The 16,587-nt window shown below is 38.2% G+C and overlaps 1 protein-coding gene across 10 annotated transcripts in view; it reads right to left on the reverse strand.

The window, feature by feature from the left end:
* Positions 1-16,587, reverse strand: part of CNTRL (centriolin) — a 35,538-nt gene that overhangs the window by 8,893 nt on the left and 10,058 nt on the right. For 8 of the 10 annotated variants that reach the window (XR_774568.1, XM_010570763.1, XM_010570767.1 and 5 more), the window contains 20 exons: positions 14,030-14,183; positions 13,116-13,336; positions 12,194-12,370; positions 11,069-11,203; positions 9,469-9,614; positions 8,816-8,996; positions 7,642-7,821; positions 7,155-7,334; positions 6,489-6,605; positions 5,913-6,057; positions 4,989-5,128; positions 4,314-4,500; positions 3,744-4,054; positions 3,213-3,421; positions 2,842-3,034; positions 2,326-2,456; positions 2,050-2,190; positions 1,804-1,930; positions 1,147-1,311; positions 198-357 (listed from right to left, as the gene is read on the reverse strand). Coding sequence is in view for 9 of the 10 variants with exons in the window: in XM_010570763.1 (XP_010569065.1) it covers positions 198-357; positions 1,147-1,311; positions 1,804-1,930; positions 2,050-2,190; positions 2,326-2,456; positions 2,842-3,034; positions 3,213-3,421; positions 3,744-4,054; positions 4,314-4,500; positions 4,989-5,128; positions 5,913-6,057; positions 6,489-6,605; positions 7,155-7,334; positions 7,642-7,821; positions 8,816-8,996; positions 9,469-9,614; positions 11,069-11,203; positions 12,194-12,370; positions 13,116-13,336; positions 14,030-14,183 (3,400 nt within the window). In the remaining variant the exon portion in view is untranslated. The remainder of the gene's footprint in view (positions 1-197; positions 358-1,146; positions 1,312-1,803; positions 1,931-2,049; positions 2,191-2,325; positions 2,457-2,841; positions 3,035-3,212; positions 3,422-3,743; positions 4,055-4,313; positions 4,501-4,988; positions 5,129-5,912; positions 6,058-6,488; positions 6,606-7,154; positions 7,335-7,641; positions 7,822-8,815; positions 8,997-9,468; positions 9,615-11,068; positions 11,204-12,193; positions 12,371-13,115; positions 13,337-14,029; positions 14,184-16,587) is intronic. The other 2 variants (XM_010570764.1, XM_010570766.1) reach the window with 2 other exon arrangements.

A 16,587-nucleotide genomic window follows, 5' to 3' on the forward strand; every position in this document is an offset into this window, starting at 1 on the left:
ATTACCTCAAATTAAGCAAAGGGTATCTGTCAGCTCTGTATAAACTACAAGAATTACAGGGAACTCTTTCTCTGCAGTCATTCCCAATTTTTTTAAAGGAGTGAGGAACAGAAGGCTGCAGCGATGTACAACTAAGAGCTCAGAGTTATTTATTTCCAATCTGCACAAAATAGTATCGAGTAAAGCCAAAGACACACCTATCTTATGCCTGGTAATTTGCCCAAGTATTCCTTGAAGGTTTTCTTCCTCTTTTCCAATATCCTTCTTTATGAACAAAAGCTGTGCTCTTTTCTCATTAATCTGGACATCCAGTTCTTTCCTCTCAACGTTAAGCTCTTCCAGAAGTAGTTTTATTTCCTGTGGAAATATATCAGTGTTACAAGGAATGAGATTATTTGCTATTTTAAATAAAGTTTTCCTTTAAATAGAAGTTCTAAATATTTATAAAATTAAAAAAGTCTGTCAACAATATTCTGGTCAATTTAATTCCAGAGTTCATAGTTACAGTTAATGATGTAAACAAACAAGAAATATGTAATATTTAGGTTGCTTGTTGTCAATTGTTTGTCTTGCTTGTTGCCAATTTATAGTAGTAATCTTGCAAAGATTCTGATCTACAACTCTGACCATAACACTGTCATTCAGGCGAACAACAGGTAAGCCTTAAAACAGAAAGTCAGACAAAAAGCCCCCACAAAATGTAACTAACCTTGATACTTTGTTTTTATTTCAGGAAGAAAGGAAGTATAGAATCCTTTCTAAGTAAACAGGGATGGAGAGAGGCAGCTGACTTAGGCCAGCTTTGTGTTTTACACACACTGATCAGCCTGATTTGCTTTAGCAGCTGCTTGTCTCAGCAACAGTAAGTCATTCAGAGACTTCTATTTAATATAATTTAGTTCTCAAGGGACCAATTCTGTTAGTATTACTGGACCTCGGGAGTTCTACTTCTTATTTGTGCATCTGGACCAAGCTCTTAGTCACACGAAACTGTAAACTTGCTTGTTCTATTTTTCCATGAGTTTTGGGAGGTCGTAGAAAGCAAAACTGTTTTTGTGGAAACTTTATGGGAAGTTTTTGATACTTCTGTTCTTTTTACTGTTCTTCAGAGATACAATGAATTGAAAACTCATTTGGAAAAGTTACTCTTATTTGGCGTAGTTTCTCATTTGCTTCAGCCTCTCCACGTCGAAGAGCTTCTTTGAGGTCACCTTTCTTTTGAGAAATACAGTCTTGAAGGACACGGAGCTCTTCTTTTCTTTGATTTAACTGTTGCTCCAGAAACAAAAGCTCTTGTTGCTGAGCAGTAATCTACAATGTAGAAGTTTAACAGAAGAAGCATCTGAAGGCTTTTTTATTTTTGTAGCTACACACATGCGCAAGAACAAGTGCAGTACACTGTTCCCTGCCAAAGACTTAGTTGAATTGCATAACGTGTAAGGATCCCATCAGAGCAATAAGCTTCATTTGCTAAACCTGCATAATAAAGCCAATACTAAAGACTAAGTTCTGCTCTGGGCTGTGCAGTCCTGTACCTCAGAGAGTTAAGTTTCTTATTCTGAAATGCAATAAGGACTGTCATAGAGAACTCTGCAGTAACATTTGTTATGCAGAAACGCCAGTGAGATTGGGATCATACTTGTCATGAGACAAACCAAGGACAATTCAAACCACTGATATTAAAATAAACTTAAGAACTAAATTCTGCAGACAAGGCAGTTCAGAACTTGAGACTCTTCTCAGCTTTCAGTTACATCAAAACCAACAAAATGGATCATCCAGAGTTAATAAGATAAGCCTTACCTGATCCTTCAGTCTTTCCAGTTCAGTTTTCTTGCCTTGAAGAAGGCTTTCTGCTTCTCTAAGGATTTGGAGGTGATGTTCTTCATTACCTTCTGCAACTTGAATATCTCCTTGAAGCTTCTGAAGACTGACAATGAGGATAAAAACATGACTCAGAAGAAACAAGAACACCTTAGGCAGTAACTTACTGGAGGAGGATGTCTTTATTTTATCTAATACACTCTATAGTAAATTAAAAATACTTACCTTTCAGTTAGCATTTCTATCTTCTGGTTTAATGACTGGAACTCAGAGTCTCTTGCAGCCACCATTTTGTTGATTTCCTTCAAAACACTTTCTTGTTCCCTCTTATGCTGTTCTACATCCCTTGTATCTGCCTGTAATAACCTGAAGAAGCATTTATGCCTTTTCATATTAACATTTTAACAGCTCTCCCCCTCCAAAAGCACTATCTTGATATCTGAAAGAATCTTGTTTTTCTCCTCATCCCCGTTTGATAAAAATTCACAAAAAAAAGTGTACCTTAACTGCTGATCTGCTTTCACAAGTTTAATGGCCATTTCCCGAGCCCTTCGCTCTAGCTCCTTTCCCTCAGTTTCAGTACGGGACAAATGCTGTTTGGCATGATTGTACTTTTGAATAGTCTCTTTAGTCTAGAGCAAAAATTGAAGATTACTGAGACAATACATTCCCATCTTATGTTTTCCACATCCCAAACCTGCAGGTTAGCTGTCTAAAGATGACCTCCTCCTGGCTTGAGTATTCCACCTGAGCTTTCTCCCTCTCTATACCATGAAGTAGAACTTTTTCCCCTCTCTTGTCCAGAGCAGAAAAGCTTCCTCCTCTTTGGCAAGGACTGAAACAGTTTCTCTTAGCACAGGTTTCCCGCAACTTCTATTTTCATATAGAAGCATTTTAAGAGGCTTCAGGTTATCAAAGTGAAAATGAACTGCTTAGACAAACAAAAATCCTCTGCTTAAAACTGTCTTAATGCAACATGCAAATCCTTCTGCACTTAAGAGTTACAGCTTTACTTACTTTCCCCCGTGTGCTCTCAAGTTCCACTTCAGCTTCTGAAAGTAGCCTATCTGCCTCTCTAAGCTCTGCTCGTCGTTTCAGAAGAGTCTTCTCTATACATTCAATTTCATCTGCAATATCTTCATGATGTTTAAGAGACTCTTCTAACTGCAAATCCACAATAAGGTTGTCAGTATACCCTTGAATAAAGTCCCTAAAAGGTCAGGAAGAAAGACAGGGAATTAAAATACAAAATGCCAGAGGCCCGGAGCCTCCTGAAGTTCTAGTCCATTTACATTAATTGTACATGAGTCAAAATTGATTTTTATTAGAAAAATATTTAGGTATTTCCACACGCTTACTTCAAAGGCATTCTAGTGCAATATTCTTACTTGTGTTTGTTATGTTTTTGAGCTGCTCGTCGTAGCTCTGCTACTTCATGTTCCAACTCCTCTCTTTCATGCAGAAGTTCTTCAACGTTTTGACGCAATTTTTCCACCTCTTTTTTACATTTATGCTCAGCTGCCTCTGACCATTTATCTTTGTATTTCCGAGACTTTAAATAATACACAGTGTCTTCTAGCCTTGAGACTTCACTCTCCTACATACAGGAAATAGAACAACAAAATCCAAGACCTATTTTCTACTTCAGTCCTCCTGAGACACAGGAGCAGCTACAGATAGCAAAGACCAGACTACTAGCACTGAAGGTAGAACATTCTTATCAGCAAGCTCTCTCAGGTCCAGAACCTTTCTAGCAAGGACTTTGTTATTTTTTTGAAAAACTAGACCAATCTAATATGTGAAAATGAGGTTTTGGTTCTTTGCATTTTTTTTGAGAAAGCATAGGTCAAAAGATCTTCCTAATCCATTCATAAGTCAGTTGGCTATGGTTAAACCTGCAGCTCACAGCTCTATCTTACCAAATCATGATGTTCAGGCACATTGCAGTGAAGCACTCCAACAGGAATGAGTGGGACGGTGAAGTTTGGAGGAAGAGGGCCATAAACAACCTGGGCTCCCACAGGAGGTGGGCCATAGATAACAGATCCAGGAGCAATTGAATCTCCACTTGCTGCTGCAGGAGGAGGACCATAAACCACAGTTCCCTGAGGTACAGGGGCACCATCTGGAAGGACTGTGTAAATAACTGTACCAGGTGGTGGTACAAAGGGCAGGTCTTTGGGAACACGAGTTTCTTCATTTCCTTCACCATCGTCTTTCGCTCTTCCATCTTTACCAAAAAAAACCCAAACCAAAATAAAAGGTTATTTTTAATAACTTTTTCAATAAAAGATACTCTTCAAATGCATATTTTAAAATCTATGTAATGTACAAAAGTGTAATAAATGCTACTTAAACCAAATTATGAGTTCAACAGTAATAAACATTTATAATTCGCTTGTGCACATCGAAAAAAATTCACTGTGAACTCTAAGCAAGTCCATCTTTAGTATGGTCCTAAACATTCTGAGACCATGAGACTGACTTACCTTTACCAGACTCTGTTTTGCACAACCTAGTTCTGACTGGTGAATAAACCCAACATCCTCCTTGACTGGGCAAGTCTTCCTTCCTGCTCTGTCTGTCCTGACCACACCCTCTTCTGGGTTGGGACATGCCAGAACACAGTAAACAAACTCCAGAATCTTTTGTGCTATGGGAAGCAGGAGTTGAAGCCTAAAAAAAAAACAACAGTATGTGTTAATCTAGAAATAACAAATCACGTAAAATAAATTATTTGTTGTAGACATTCTAAAGCACTGATTTTTCAAGAACAGGCTATACATACTCTGCTTTCTCTCACTTCCAAACATCATGCTGCTTTTAAAAGCAAGCACTACGTCTGTTTTAACAGTATTTCTCTTAAATTCAGACAAATGCTGTTTTACAAGAAATTTTTGTCTGTAATGTCCCCTTTTAACCTTTACCTAAATGAATTTACAGTACTGCATTTTGAATAATTGTCTCCAAATTTTACGTAGACTAGATTCCTATCACTACAGAGTAATAGGCTTTATCAGGGAACGTTTGTCTATGTCTTGTTTCAGTATTTCTCTTATATGCCAGCCAATATTTTTTCTTAAGTCTCTCCCAGACCTAGGAAGTTTATAATGGACTTTCCCATATCAAATGGCTTTCCACATAATAGGATCTTTTTTTCTGACCTGTGACGATGGCATGTAATACCAGTATCCCCTTCTTCTCCACGGATCCGCTATACTGGTAATGTAATCATTCTGGTATGAAAGCACATTTTTGAGTGCTGCAATTTCATCTTGTAAGTTGCCAATTTCATCTTTGTTACCTGCAAATTAATCACAGTTTTATAGGTGTATATAAGGCAGAGAATTAAGTCATAAATACTGCATTCAGCTTTTCCCTCATTGTTATCCTGTTAACCTGAAACAATATTAAAAAAATGAATTGCCGGGGGAAACAAACTAAACATTATATCATGATGTAGACATACACTGGTCCTTGCAAGTTTGTCGTGTTAAGATTGTAGAAATGCAAGTTCATATACAGGTAACTGATGCTCATTTTTCCTTATATATAGATCTTTGACAGTGTTCTACAGCAGTACAAACTGAACGCATAGCACAACTAGTGTTTTCTAAATAGTTGTAAAAGTGTTGTTAATACAAACCAATGAAAACTAACACACTATCATTCTGATTTTCAAATTGAGGAAAAACTTAACTACATTTCCAAAGGTCACATGGCATGGCAACTGGCAAAGGTAGAAACCTAGAAGTGCTAGTGCCACTGCTGATCCGTAACCATCCATATCCTCCATTCTTCATATTTGAAGAAGCAAAGACCCATACATTTCACATAACTGCACTTTGTCTTGCTTTTTGCTTCATATACATAGATACAGAGAATCCACTGAAGCACGTTATTTAAGGACTGAATGTATCCTGTATAAGAACTGCACAGGAAGGTATCCTGAACAGTTTATTCCCCTAGAATAAACTTCCAGAGCTCTGAACAGCTTCTCAGATCAAACAGCGAGAAATATGGAGAAGAAAGTAAAGTCTTCCGCATCCATGCTTATCCAGAAGAAATGGAGAGAAAAGATAAATTACCTGTCCCAATGTTATCCAACAACCACCTTAAACGGTCAATTTCTGCCTTTTGTTGCTCCATAGCTTCCTTTAATTTATCAATTTCAAACTTCTGAGAGCTTGATGCAACAGTCTTCTCGCCAGCTTTCTCCATTTCATGCTGAAACTATTTAAAATATAAGTTTAAATCAAAGCAAAGCACTTCAGTTTAAATTAGATTGTGCTAAAACTTTTTCAAGCCTGCTCATCCGTCCCTACAAAAATGCTCAATCAGGAAAATGCATGTACTACTTGGATGCAACAAAATTGTTCTTCCCATCCCCTCATAAGACCAAGGCTTACAGACATAGTCATGTAAAGGCACTTAAGTGAACACGTGACAGTTTTTCTTAAAAGTCAGCTACTTGAGCCAGTGAGGTTTTAATTTTGTTCTTTGGCAGATATCAGGAGGGAAGAACATTGTGAATTGGGAAAACTTGAGGAAAAAGGGCAGGGCAGACACCTCTAAATATGGCATTTTCAGAAACTCACTGAACAACTATATCTAAGTATTTTATTGTCCTGATATAACATAGAGCAAACATCACTGCAACCTACCTGTTTTTCCTTCTCTTTGAGGAGCTGTTGTAACAATTCTATTTCTGCTTCTGCTCTGGCAAGATCCCGGGCTGCACGAGCTGCCTCAGCACAGAACTCTTCAGCTTCCTCAATCTCCTGAAATTGAAATTTTAGTTTGAGCTTTAGTTTGCAAGAATACTTCACAAGCTTGCAGCTGTCTCACGCAGCTTTGTGAAAAGCTGACTAGTACAAAACATCTGCACTTGTCTGTTCTGGAATTCCAGAAACTGCAAGGTTTATGTAAAATAATGTTTCTCCTCTAACTTTACAGTATTTCTACAGAGGAGATGTTAATATGTAGCCAAAAATGGTTCCCAATTTTAAAAACTCAAAGTGTAAGAACAAAGTTCCATAGTCCCTTCTTTTCCTTTTCTATCTTACCTAACAATGTATTATCTATTGTCTGACTTTCAGTTAATGAGAGATTAAACTTGCCCCTCCCTCACCTTCTAACACACAGCAAGCATTTATCTACTATATTTCAAGATGAGACATTGTCTGAAGCAAGAGCTCCTGTGCAGCAGGACAATTCAGAATAAAAGCTTTGAAGCTGAATTTAAAACACAACACCAGGACTGCTCCCATTATGATGGCATTAGAAAGCACTACTTATATGCAAGCAATTAATTCTCAATGTTGATGTACCTCAGCTCGCTCGTGATTAATTCTGAGAACAGTCCCACGAAGAGCCTTTAGCTGATTTTTAGCAATGGAGAGTTCTGTGGCTGCCATTTTATCTGAAGTGATGATTGCTCTCTTTAATTCCTTCAGTTCTTTATCTAGACTGACAAATTGCATTTGTGCCCTGGCATCTTCTATTTTTTTCTGAAACCAGGAAAATAATAGGCTTTATAAGTTTTAAGTAAAAAGCAGCACAGAAAAAAGGCTTTCTGTTGGTACGACTTTCTTCCCCATACATATCCCATTTTGTATTGTATGCACAGAAGTAACAGAAAAAAAACATTAAAGCAAGGACAACCAATAAAATTTAAGGAAAAGAAGGATGTTGAATATAACCTCTGTGTTCCTTCCTGTATTTGATCTATCTTAGAAAGCAAAATAATTCAGAAGTTTTTGAATCTTCTTTTCGTGAGCACACATAGCACATGGACTTGTCCTTACTCATTCCTACCCTTTTCTCTAAATCTTCCAGTTGTGCAAGAATAGTGTCTTTCTCTTCATCTGCCTCTTGGAGCTGTTGATCAGCAAGGCCCTGAATTTCTTCCATGCTCTTTATTTTTTCATGTAAACGTTGAATTTCATTCTCTAACTGATGGACCTTGTTCTTATTCTGCCTGTTTTCAGCTTTAACCTATAAGTGAAATAAGTTAAAATGAGTAGCTAGAAATATATATTTTTTTTTCAAGCAAAAGCCACCCTATTTTAGTGATTTAAAGAAACAAATTTTGGGAAGTGGAGTTACCAGCATACTTTGTACCAGAAGAGAAAGGAAAAATAACTGCTTTGCCACTGTAACTATTAGATTTTAAAAGTGCCCAAGTTACTTTGGTAGTGGTATGTGTAGTGATCTTTCAAGGAGGTTAGTGGTTATATTTTTTCTACATGTAATTAAACTATTTTTTGCTTCTGAGACATATCATTGAGTCTAAATTCTAATTCACCAAATAATCAGGCAAAAATCATGAGGACTATTAATAATAATTAATAAATAAATAAATAATTCAGGCTCCAACATGAACACCAAAAAGTGGGTCTCTCCTTATCATACAGCTAAAATGAGAGATTGCTTGCAGAAGTTTTAATGCACATTAAATCCTTCTCCTACAAGCAGTATTTTTTGCAAGCTTTATATAATAAAAGCCAACAAAAGGCTGCAAAGGAGCACGTGTCCTGTCAAATATCCAATTTAACACTTATCAAAAGAAAGCAAGAATGGCTGATGTATTTCACTACTTTAACCAGAATTTCACAGTATACACAGCACAGAAGTGGTCAATTATTTGGTTTTCCTCTTCACAAGCTTTTGCCTGCTTATACAGTTTTTTTATAATGACAATTACTACATGACATACATTTGTGCACAAAAGGAAAATCAAGCTCTGATAATGGTTAGTATTCCCGTTCTAATCACAAGTAACAGCAGCGTGCTCTGATGCAAGTCATCAATGTGTTTCTGACAAGCAAATGTATTCAATTTGTCTACCTTTAGTAAAATTATACTCTTCTGGAAGATGGAGGGTAGCAAAGCTCTATCTCTAGTGAAACTTGATCCTTCAGCTGCAAGTTACGTTTTTTAGACTAAGCTGGAATTGTCTTACTCTTGCTTTTGTTGTTTTGATACGTGCCTGTCTATATTTCTCCTGTACCTCTTCCAGTTTTTCCTGCTGGGATACCATTTCTTCCTGCAATTGTCTCTGTCTAGCCCATGCTTTCTCTTTTTCCCTCTGAGCATCAGCAAGGATGTCATTAAATTCTTTCTGTAGATTTGCAAGGCTTTTCCCCAAAACATCAGCTGAATTCTGACACCTGAAAGAGAAACAATCCAGGTTCCAAGACAGAAAAATATTGATTTTAAAATGTGATACCAGATACTGAAATAATGAAGCCTAATACAATAGTACAAGTTTAAAACATCCAATGTAAATGTACTCAGGTGCAGCACTGAACACGTTAGACAGTACAGACAGACCTCCACCCTGGCTCTATTTATACCATTCTGTCTTTGTTTATTACCATTCTTTGTTGCTAGGGTTAAAGAGGGGGAAAAAGTTTGCTCTTTCCCTTGCAGTGAAACCCAAGAGGACTGCATATTTCCCTCAGTAATGGAATTACTGAGCTTGGGTAATATTCTCTTAACAACCACAGGATGCTCAAGTTTATGTCTGACCTGTCCCAGGTGGCACTCAGTAGGATGCAGCACATGTACCTTGTTGCTCTCATGTACTTCCCACTTTCACATGCACAAATGTAACGCTCTTTGTACTTTTATTTTACTCACTTAATTTCTCCAACTCCTGTCTGAAGGTTTTGCTTGAGTTCATTTATACAAGCTAAGACCTCCTCCGGATGAATTAAGCTACCAACTGCATGGTTTAGCTGATTCTGAAGATCTTTAAGCTGTTGTTTCAGTAGATTATTGTCTCCCTAAAAAAAGACAGACAAAAAACCCCACACACAACCATAAGCAAACATGCACAAACAATAAAAGCTACAATTTTTAATACCTAGATCTGTTTTGGGGTTTTTCTTGTTGTTCAGTTTTTGTTGGGTTGGGGTTTTTTTGTTTGGTTTTTTTCTGTTTTTTTAAATAAGAGTCCAAACATTTTTTTCAGTGTGGCCTGAACCACTATCAACCACAAAACACCCCAAACAATCTTTGCCTTTCAGTTTCAGTTATGTTAAAAGTATTTGAATGCCAGTTAAAAAATGATCTTATCCTTTCTTTAAACTAAGGAAGTACTGTCTTTATGTAAGTAAAGCCCAGTGACATACAGAAGCCCATCCCACTATCTATCCATAATAGAAGATGGAAAAATTGCAGACGCTGTCCCAGCCACTAGACCAAGGAGTCACTCTTGTCCTGGCCCCATAGGTCTTGAACTCTTCTCTGCACATCAGCAAGCTTCAGCAAAAATGACAATGCTAATGTCTGGTGAGGATCCTTTATAAGTTCTTCCTGAAGCAGTCAGACAGTTGGACTAGATATTTGTTGTAGGTCCCTTCCAAATGAACTATTCTATTCTAGTGGTCATCATATCCTCTGAGGAGTATGTGAGATGGGAAAAAGGGATCTGACAGATACAAAGAAGGACTGAATCCAGCCTTCCCACACTGAGGGAAACTGCTGTCACCCAGCACTTGGGGGGAGGAAAAAAAAAAAAAAAAAAAAAAAAAGGGGGGGGGGGGGGTGGGGGTGGGTGTCCTTTCCCAGCCATATTTTGAAGATCTTGAGCCCAGTATATTACTCTTGCCTAGAGAAATCCTGTTGACTGAACCTTTCAGCAGCTTTAGGAAGAGGAACACTCAGTTTCTAATCTCAATTAAGATGAGGCACTGATCTGTGACACTGTATTAAAGTAGAGATATTTCTGTACACCTATGCAGTTTATGAAATGCCTATCACTTCAAGTATCACAAGCTCTGTTGCCTGTCGTACCTGGACACCATTACTGTTTTGTGGCAATTAAGTAAGATTCCTCAGGATCACAGCTTTAAACAGAGGCAATAAATTCTGGTTTAGGTATTGGATCAGTTTTTTCTTCTGCATCCAAATAGTTTTCTTACTGACACGTACTAGATGAAGCTTGTGGGAAATGAAGGTATACATATAACAATTTATCAATCCCTCTGCAATATAACTGAGCAGCTCTGAAATTATTTTAAAGGTCAATCTAAAATACCTAAAATAGACAAAAAAAAAAAGACTATCGTGTAGGGTCTCTGCATAAGAAAATTAAAGTCAGAAAAAGTCATAAATACTACTGAACTTCAAAACAAGATCATACAGAATCCTTTAAAATTCTCACCACTTTCCGCTTGAGGAAGTGGGGAAACATACTGTGTATCAGGTAACATTTTAAAGGCAAGAAATACTTCACCTGCAATTGTCTGAACTGAGAAAGGAGCTTATAATTTTGTTGTTCCTTCTCTTCTGCTAGTTGTGCTTTGGTCAGAGCATTCTCTAATGCTTGCCGTTCTTTTTCGAGTTCAGCTTGCAGGGCTGACAGTTCCATCTACAAACACAGAAAACCTTCAGATTAATATCCCCACTCCCAATCCCAACCTGTCACCCAAACACACAGCAGCTGTGTTCCTTAAAATGGTAACAATATGACAACATCTCCTAAAAAAACTCAACAGAACAACCCCAACCATCCCAAATCAACCCATTACCAGATATACATAACAGGTATATTTCCTAAAACATCATCATCATCATGACTTGCACTGTAAATTCTAATCTAGACCTAGCATGAGCACGTCCTACCCACCAGGTAACCGAGAGATTTATGTTTTATTGGTGTTCTACAGAGACCTTTCAAGTTTTTCCTGAAACATCAAAACTAAAAGACTTGGAAGGGTTGGGGACAGAACACCACACTTTGCAGGCAGAAATGAAAATGCAAAACAGTAATCTGGAATGTGCAGTTGGAATACGTCTTGCAAAAAAACCTCACCATGTTGATTTCTGATGAATGGAAACTGAACCAAGATAGGACTGTACATCATGATCATACATGAATCCAAATGAGGATCCCCAACGGTAAGATAAATGGGATTGTACAAATTAAAGCATATATTGTGCTTCCCCAGCAGAAAGCTACTTCTTTATAATATATTACAAAATAAAAATAAATATTTGCTATAAAACTCCATTTCTACTACAAAGAGCAAAGGCAAACTTTGTCTTTCACCTGCTACTTTTCACAAGACTGCTTTAGTGTAATTTCTTTGATGTGTGCACATTTATCTCTTTCCTAAAAGATGCAGATTCTCCTTTTAAATATGGTCAATATTCTCTACAAGGCCCCCAAATGATCTGTACCTTGCTTCAATGCAGAGTTACAAATCCTAGCAAACTGATACTACCTTCCATTTGGGGGCACACCTAAACCAACAATTATTTGCAAGTCAGTGTTGGAGATGTGGTTCGGAAGAAAGTTTGGTCATCCCTTGTCCAGGGGTAGATTATCCCTTTGGTAGTGCAAGAGCTCTGTTCTTACCTGGCTAAGTTGTTTCAGTCTTTCCAATTCTTCTTTATGCTGATTGGCTTCAGTGTCTCTGTCTCTTAGCTGGGCTTCCAGTTCAGCCTCATAGGCACTGATGTCCCCTTGTGCATCTCTAAGCGATTCATTTATTTCTCGCTGCTCTTGGAGTGCGCCTTCTAGCATTTTAATTTCCTGGAATTTTACATTCATTTTAGAAATATGTACACAGGAGAGACAGGATTTCTTAAGAGTACATGCCTCTCTTCCTCTGTTACTCTGAAACTCGCCAGTGTGACACAGGTAGGTCAAAATAGAGACACTAATCACTAAACATTACAACTTAAAGCTAGGTGGCACTACTACAAAGGTCAGGTCAAAGACGCTATTGTGACAGACTGTACAAAAATCTACACTTAAGTTAGAAAGGTGTAGCTTAAAGTGGTACACATTTGTCACTGGTATTAAGGTTTACATAAAACTTATTAGGATACCAAGACAGCTCTCTAAGAAATTGGCTGATAGGACAGATGCAAGCTGGTAACACACACGTCCTCGGCTAGTGTCCAGACAGTTTTCGCTAATGCAATGCACTATGATATCAACTGCAAATCCATTTTTAGTAACATCTGAAAGGCAAAGCCTGCATTTCTGAGACATCTTCCATAAAGTACAGATTTACTGTATGTCTCTTGCAACTGGTTTTAAAGGCCAAATTCTGTTCTTAATATGCACAGGAACATCAAATTGAAGTTACCACATCAAAAAATTACTTTATCCAAGTAACTGTGCTTTGTTATTCCCAATTTGATCATTTGGTTTTTGGTTTTGTTGGGTTTTTTGGGTTGTGTTTGTTGGGGTTTTTTTTGTTGTTTTGGGTTTTTTTTAAGTTTATTCTTAGGTATCTGAATTTGGGAAGAAACATAGTATTAAGCCTTACTTTTCTCATATTTTCTGCATCCATGGCAACTATTTCCAGGTTGTTTCTTTCCTCCTCTAGATCTGCCAATCTTTGTAGCAAAGATTCTTTATCTTTCTGCAACTCCTTACATGCATCATTGGCCTGTTTCGCCTGACACTTAACACTTTCCAGGTATTCCTGTAATCCAATGATAATACTTTCTAAATCTCTCTTCAGTGCTTCATTTGTTGCTATCTGACCTGCAGAAATGCAAAACAAATTTAAGATAGTTAAGAAACCACACTTATTTACAAAACAAACAAAACCGCCTTTCTTCATCTTAAGATGTTCGCCTATTGGAATATGTAGTAACAACAAGTAACTAGAAGGCAACCAGAAAATGTTTGTGCTGTGTTTTAAAGGCTACGAGTTCCCATGTTACTGTATTAACCTGACCACTGGAAGAGTTAAAAAGAAACTGCAGTTCTTTGTGCATTCCTACCCCTACTTAAGATGACATTTGTTACCTTTACACTTAAATCAATTTTGTTTCAGTTTTTATATTCGTGTTATTTTCTGGGATATTTACTTTCACATCGACTAGGTGTACATTAAATGTATACATAAATGTAGTTTGTTGATTTATTAAGTCAGTTTCCAGAACTTCCCCCCCCACCTTAAGAAAAAAGAAAAAAAAAACAAAACCAAACCAAAAAAACAAAAAACCACCCCCCCCGCAAACTGCCTTCCCCAACCATGTACAAGTGAGGTGAACATATTTTAAACAAATAATCTACCCAAAGTCTCCTTTTAGATAAGAATAGTTTTTTAACCTTTTCCTACACACTGTGTATTTCATTTAAGCAAAGTTAAAAAAACCTGAATGCCCAATTCAACTGTCATGTTATCCTAAATGCAAGAAATACTACTGTAAAACAAAAAAAAAAGTTTACCATCAGTGAGCTGTTGCTCCAAGTCCTTGATTTCCTCAGTTTCCTTAGCAATCCTAGAAAGCATTTCATCCAGGCGACTCTCAAGCTGTTTGTAATGTTTGTTCATTACATCAAACTGCTGTTCTTTACTTGCTTTTTGAGCTTTCATGTGAGCCTGTAAATTAACAGTTGGAAAGGTAAAGTGGGACAACATCAATATTACTAAGATTAAAATTAAAAAAGTCAAATCATTATTTTAGCACAGTTCCGCAGTGTCTTACTACAGGCAGCAAAAGTCACAAGTGCAGCATATGCTGTGGTGCTTGGTTGATTTTTTTTTTTGTTATTTTTCCACATTACTGCCCCACAAAGAATCCCAGATAGGCAAGCAATCTGTGTGACTAACAGCATCGTTAGTAGTCTCCCCCTTGCCCAGGCATGATGAATAAGGCTTGCATTTATGAATTATTACTCATGGCTACTACCTTTCTTTCTGCCTTTACTTTTTGTCATACCATTTCCTCTTTCAGTCAAGACCAAACAAGATTTCCTCCAGCAGCTTTAATCCTGTCATCCTGCATTGCCTTCACAGCAGATGATGCTTTAGAAAATGTTAGGTCACCACCCGAAGGAAAATAGTCCGTACAACCAGCAAATCAGGCCAACTTTATAGCCAAGATTTACTTAAAGCAGATTTTTTTTTTTTTTTTTTAAATATATTTCTGGGAAATACACCATACCCGCAGCTCACAGACTTTGGTCAGGACTTCATGCATTTAGTATGAATTTAGCCAGTAGTTTCAGCTCTGTACAAAACTTGGTTATCAACATGATATAGTGCTATCTGTTTCTCACTGCTATGAAATTACTCGCAAACAACTCAAATGCCAGAAAACTTTGAAAAATACAGAATTATACTGCCATGATAAATAGCACCTTCTTCTTACTACTCAAAAAAAATAAACCGAGTTAGCAATAGAAATTTTAAATAAAAGTTCTCAGAAAAATCACTTATAAAGTTGCTTCCGTAACAAAAGTCATGGGTAAAAACATAGCTGTATTTTTAATGTATTAAACCGGAAGTTATTTTTAACATTCAGTTTAGTACAACCCAGCTTGTCACCTTGTTAAAGACAAACTACCATTCGGCTTTCAAAAGTGAAATTTCAACAAGTAAAACCCAAGTAGAGGCGCTGCTGCTGAGTCATTTTGCTGCAGCTGCTGAAAGCCACGAAAGCCCTGTTTGAAAAAAACCAAACACTTACAGCTTTGCCTTTGTCTTTTCTTCCTCCGATATCATTTGGAAAACGCCCCACCCCTACCCTAGAATTCATTTGACTAAAGAACCGGTGTCTTCAGCGCAGAACGCAATCAAGCGGAGTCTCCCATCTGCTCCGAACGCTTCTGCTCCCCCAGCAGCAGGCTGTTACAACGGCCTCCGCAGCCCCGGAGGAGCGCGGGGCCGGAGCTCCCCGCCGCCGGCCCGGGCCGTTCCCCGCTCCGCCGGCGGTTGGTCCCGGCCGGCGCTTCCTGTGTTGTCGTTTGAAGCGAGGGGCGGCTGCGGGAAGGGCCGGGCTCGCTCCCTGCAAGGGGCCTGGCCAGCCGCTTAGGGCTCCTGCCTGAAAGGCACACGGCCCTCCTGTTACTAACAGCTGAGGGGGGGGAAAATTTGAAAAAAAAAAAAGCATTTTTTAAAAGTGTTTGCAGGCGTCAGCTGAAAACAGGAGCCAAGCCTAAAGTCTGTCTTTGCGTACTTGAAAGCATCAAGCTGGCCTGAAAAGCTCTCATTTAAAAAGACATAAGCGTTTTTAAAACACTATTAAAAAAGTCATCCCACTTCATTTTAATTTAAAATGTCTATAAACGTTTGCTGTACCTGCACACAGCTAATAACTCAGAAATGAAAAAATCTTGCTACCCTGGATATCCAAGAAATGAGACTATCAAGCTAGAGCTCCTCTTGGTGCATTCAGCTTTGCCCCAAACCTGCAACGTGTACCTCTGAGACCTTGTGGAATCTCACCGGTAATGACAGGACTGTACGTGACAGCCGAGAAAGGGCGGAAGTCCCCACCAAAAAGGCAGTATAAATCTTTTCAGAATTACATTTATTGAAAATTTATTCTAGTTTTAGGATGCTGAACTACTGTGTAAAGCCAAAGCTGCTGCTGCTGCCTTGAGCTGTCTGCAGTTCACAGGCTGGAATATTAATACAAGCTGTCACCACTTTGGACAGGTCAGCTACATCTGCTACTCAGACACTACAGTTTTTCTAGGCTGACCTCTGGCAAACAGACTTTTGTGCCAATGCAAGAGCTCTCTGACAAAGCAGGACTTCAGCTATAGGCCTGTAGCAGTTACACAGACCTTTAAAAATCTTTAGGCCAGATTCTACAAAAAGATGCGTTAAGGATTTCTTATGCAGAAATTGTCTCCAAGGCTCTGCACAGCATGTTTTTGCTAAGCATAAAGATCTAGTTCTCAATGTGCTGCACATCAACTGCATTGAAAATCAGTTGCCCAAGTGTTTTACCAAAGTTTATTTTTGTTCGGGGGGGGGGGGGGGGGGGGGGGTTGGG

The sequence above is a fragment of the Haliaeetus leucocephalus genome, unplaced genomic scaffold (genome assembly GCF_000737465.1).
Source record: "Haliaeetus leucocephalus isolate CR32 unplaced genomic scaffold, Haliaeetus_leucocephalus-4.0 Scaffold306, whole genome shotgun sequence".
Taxonomy (NCBI): Eukaryota; Metazoa; Chordata; class Aves; order Accipitriformes; family Accipitridae; genus Haliaeetus; species Haliaeetus leucocephalus.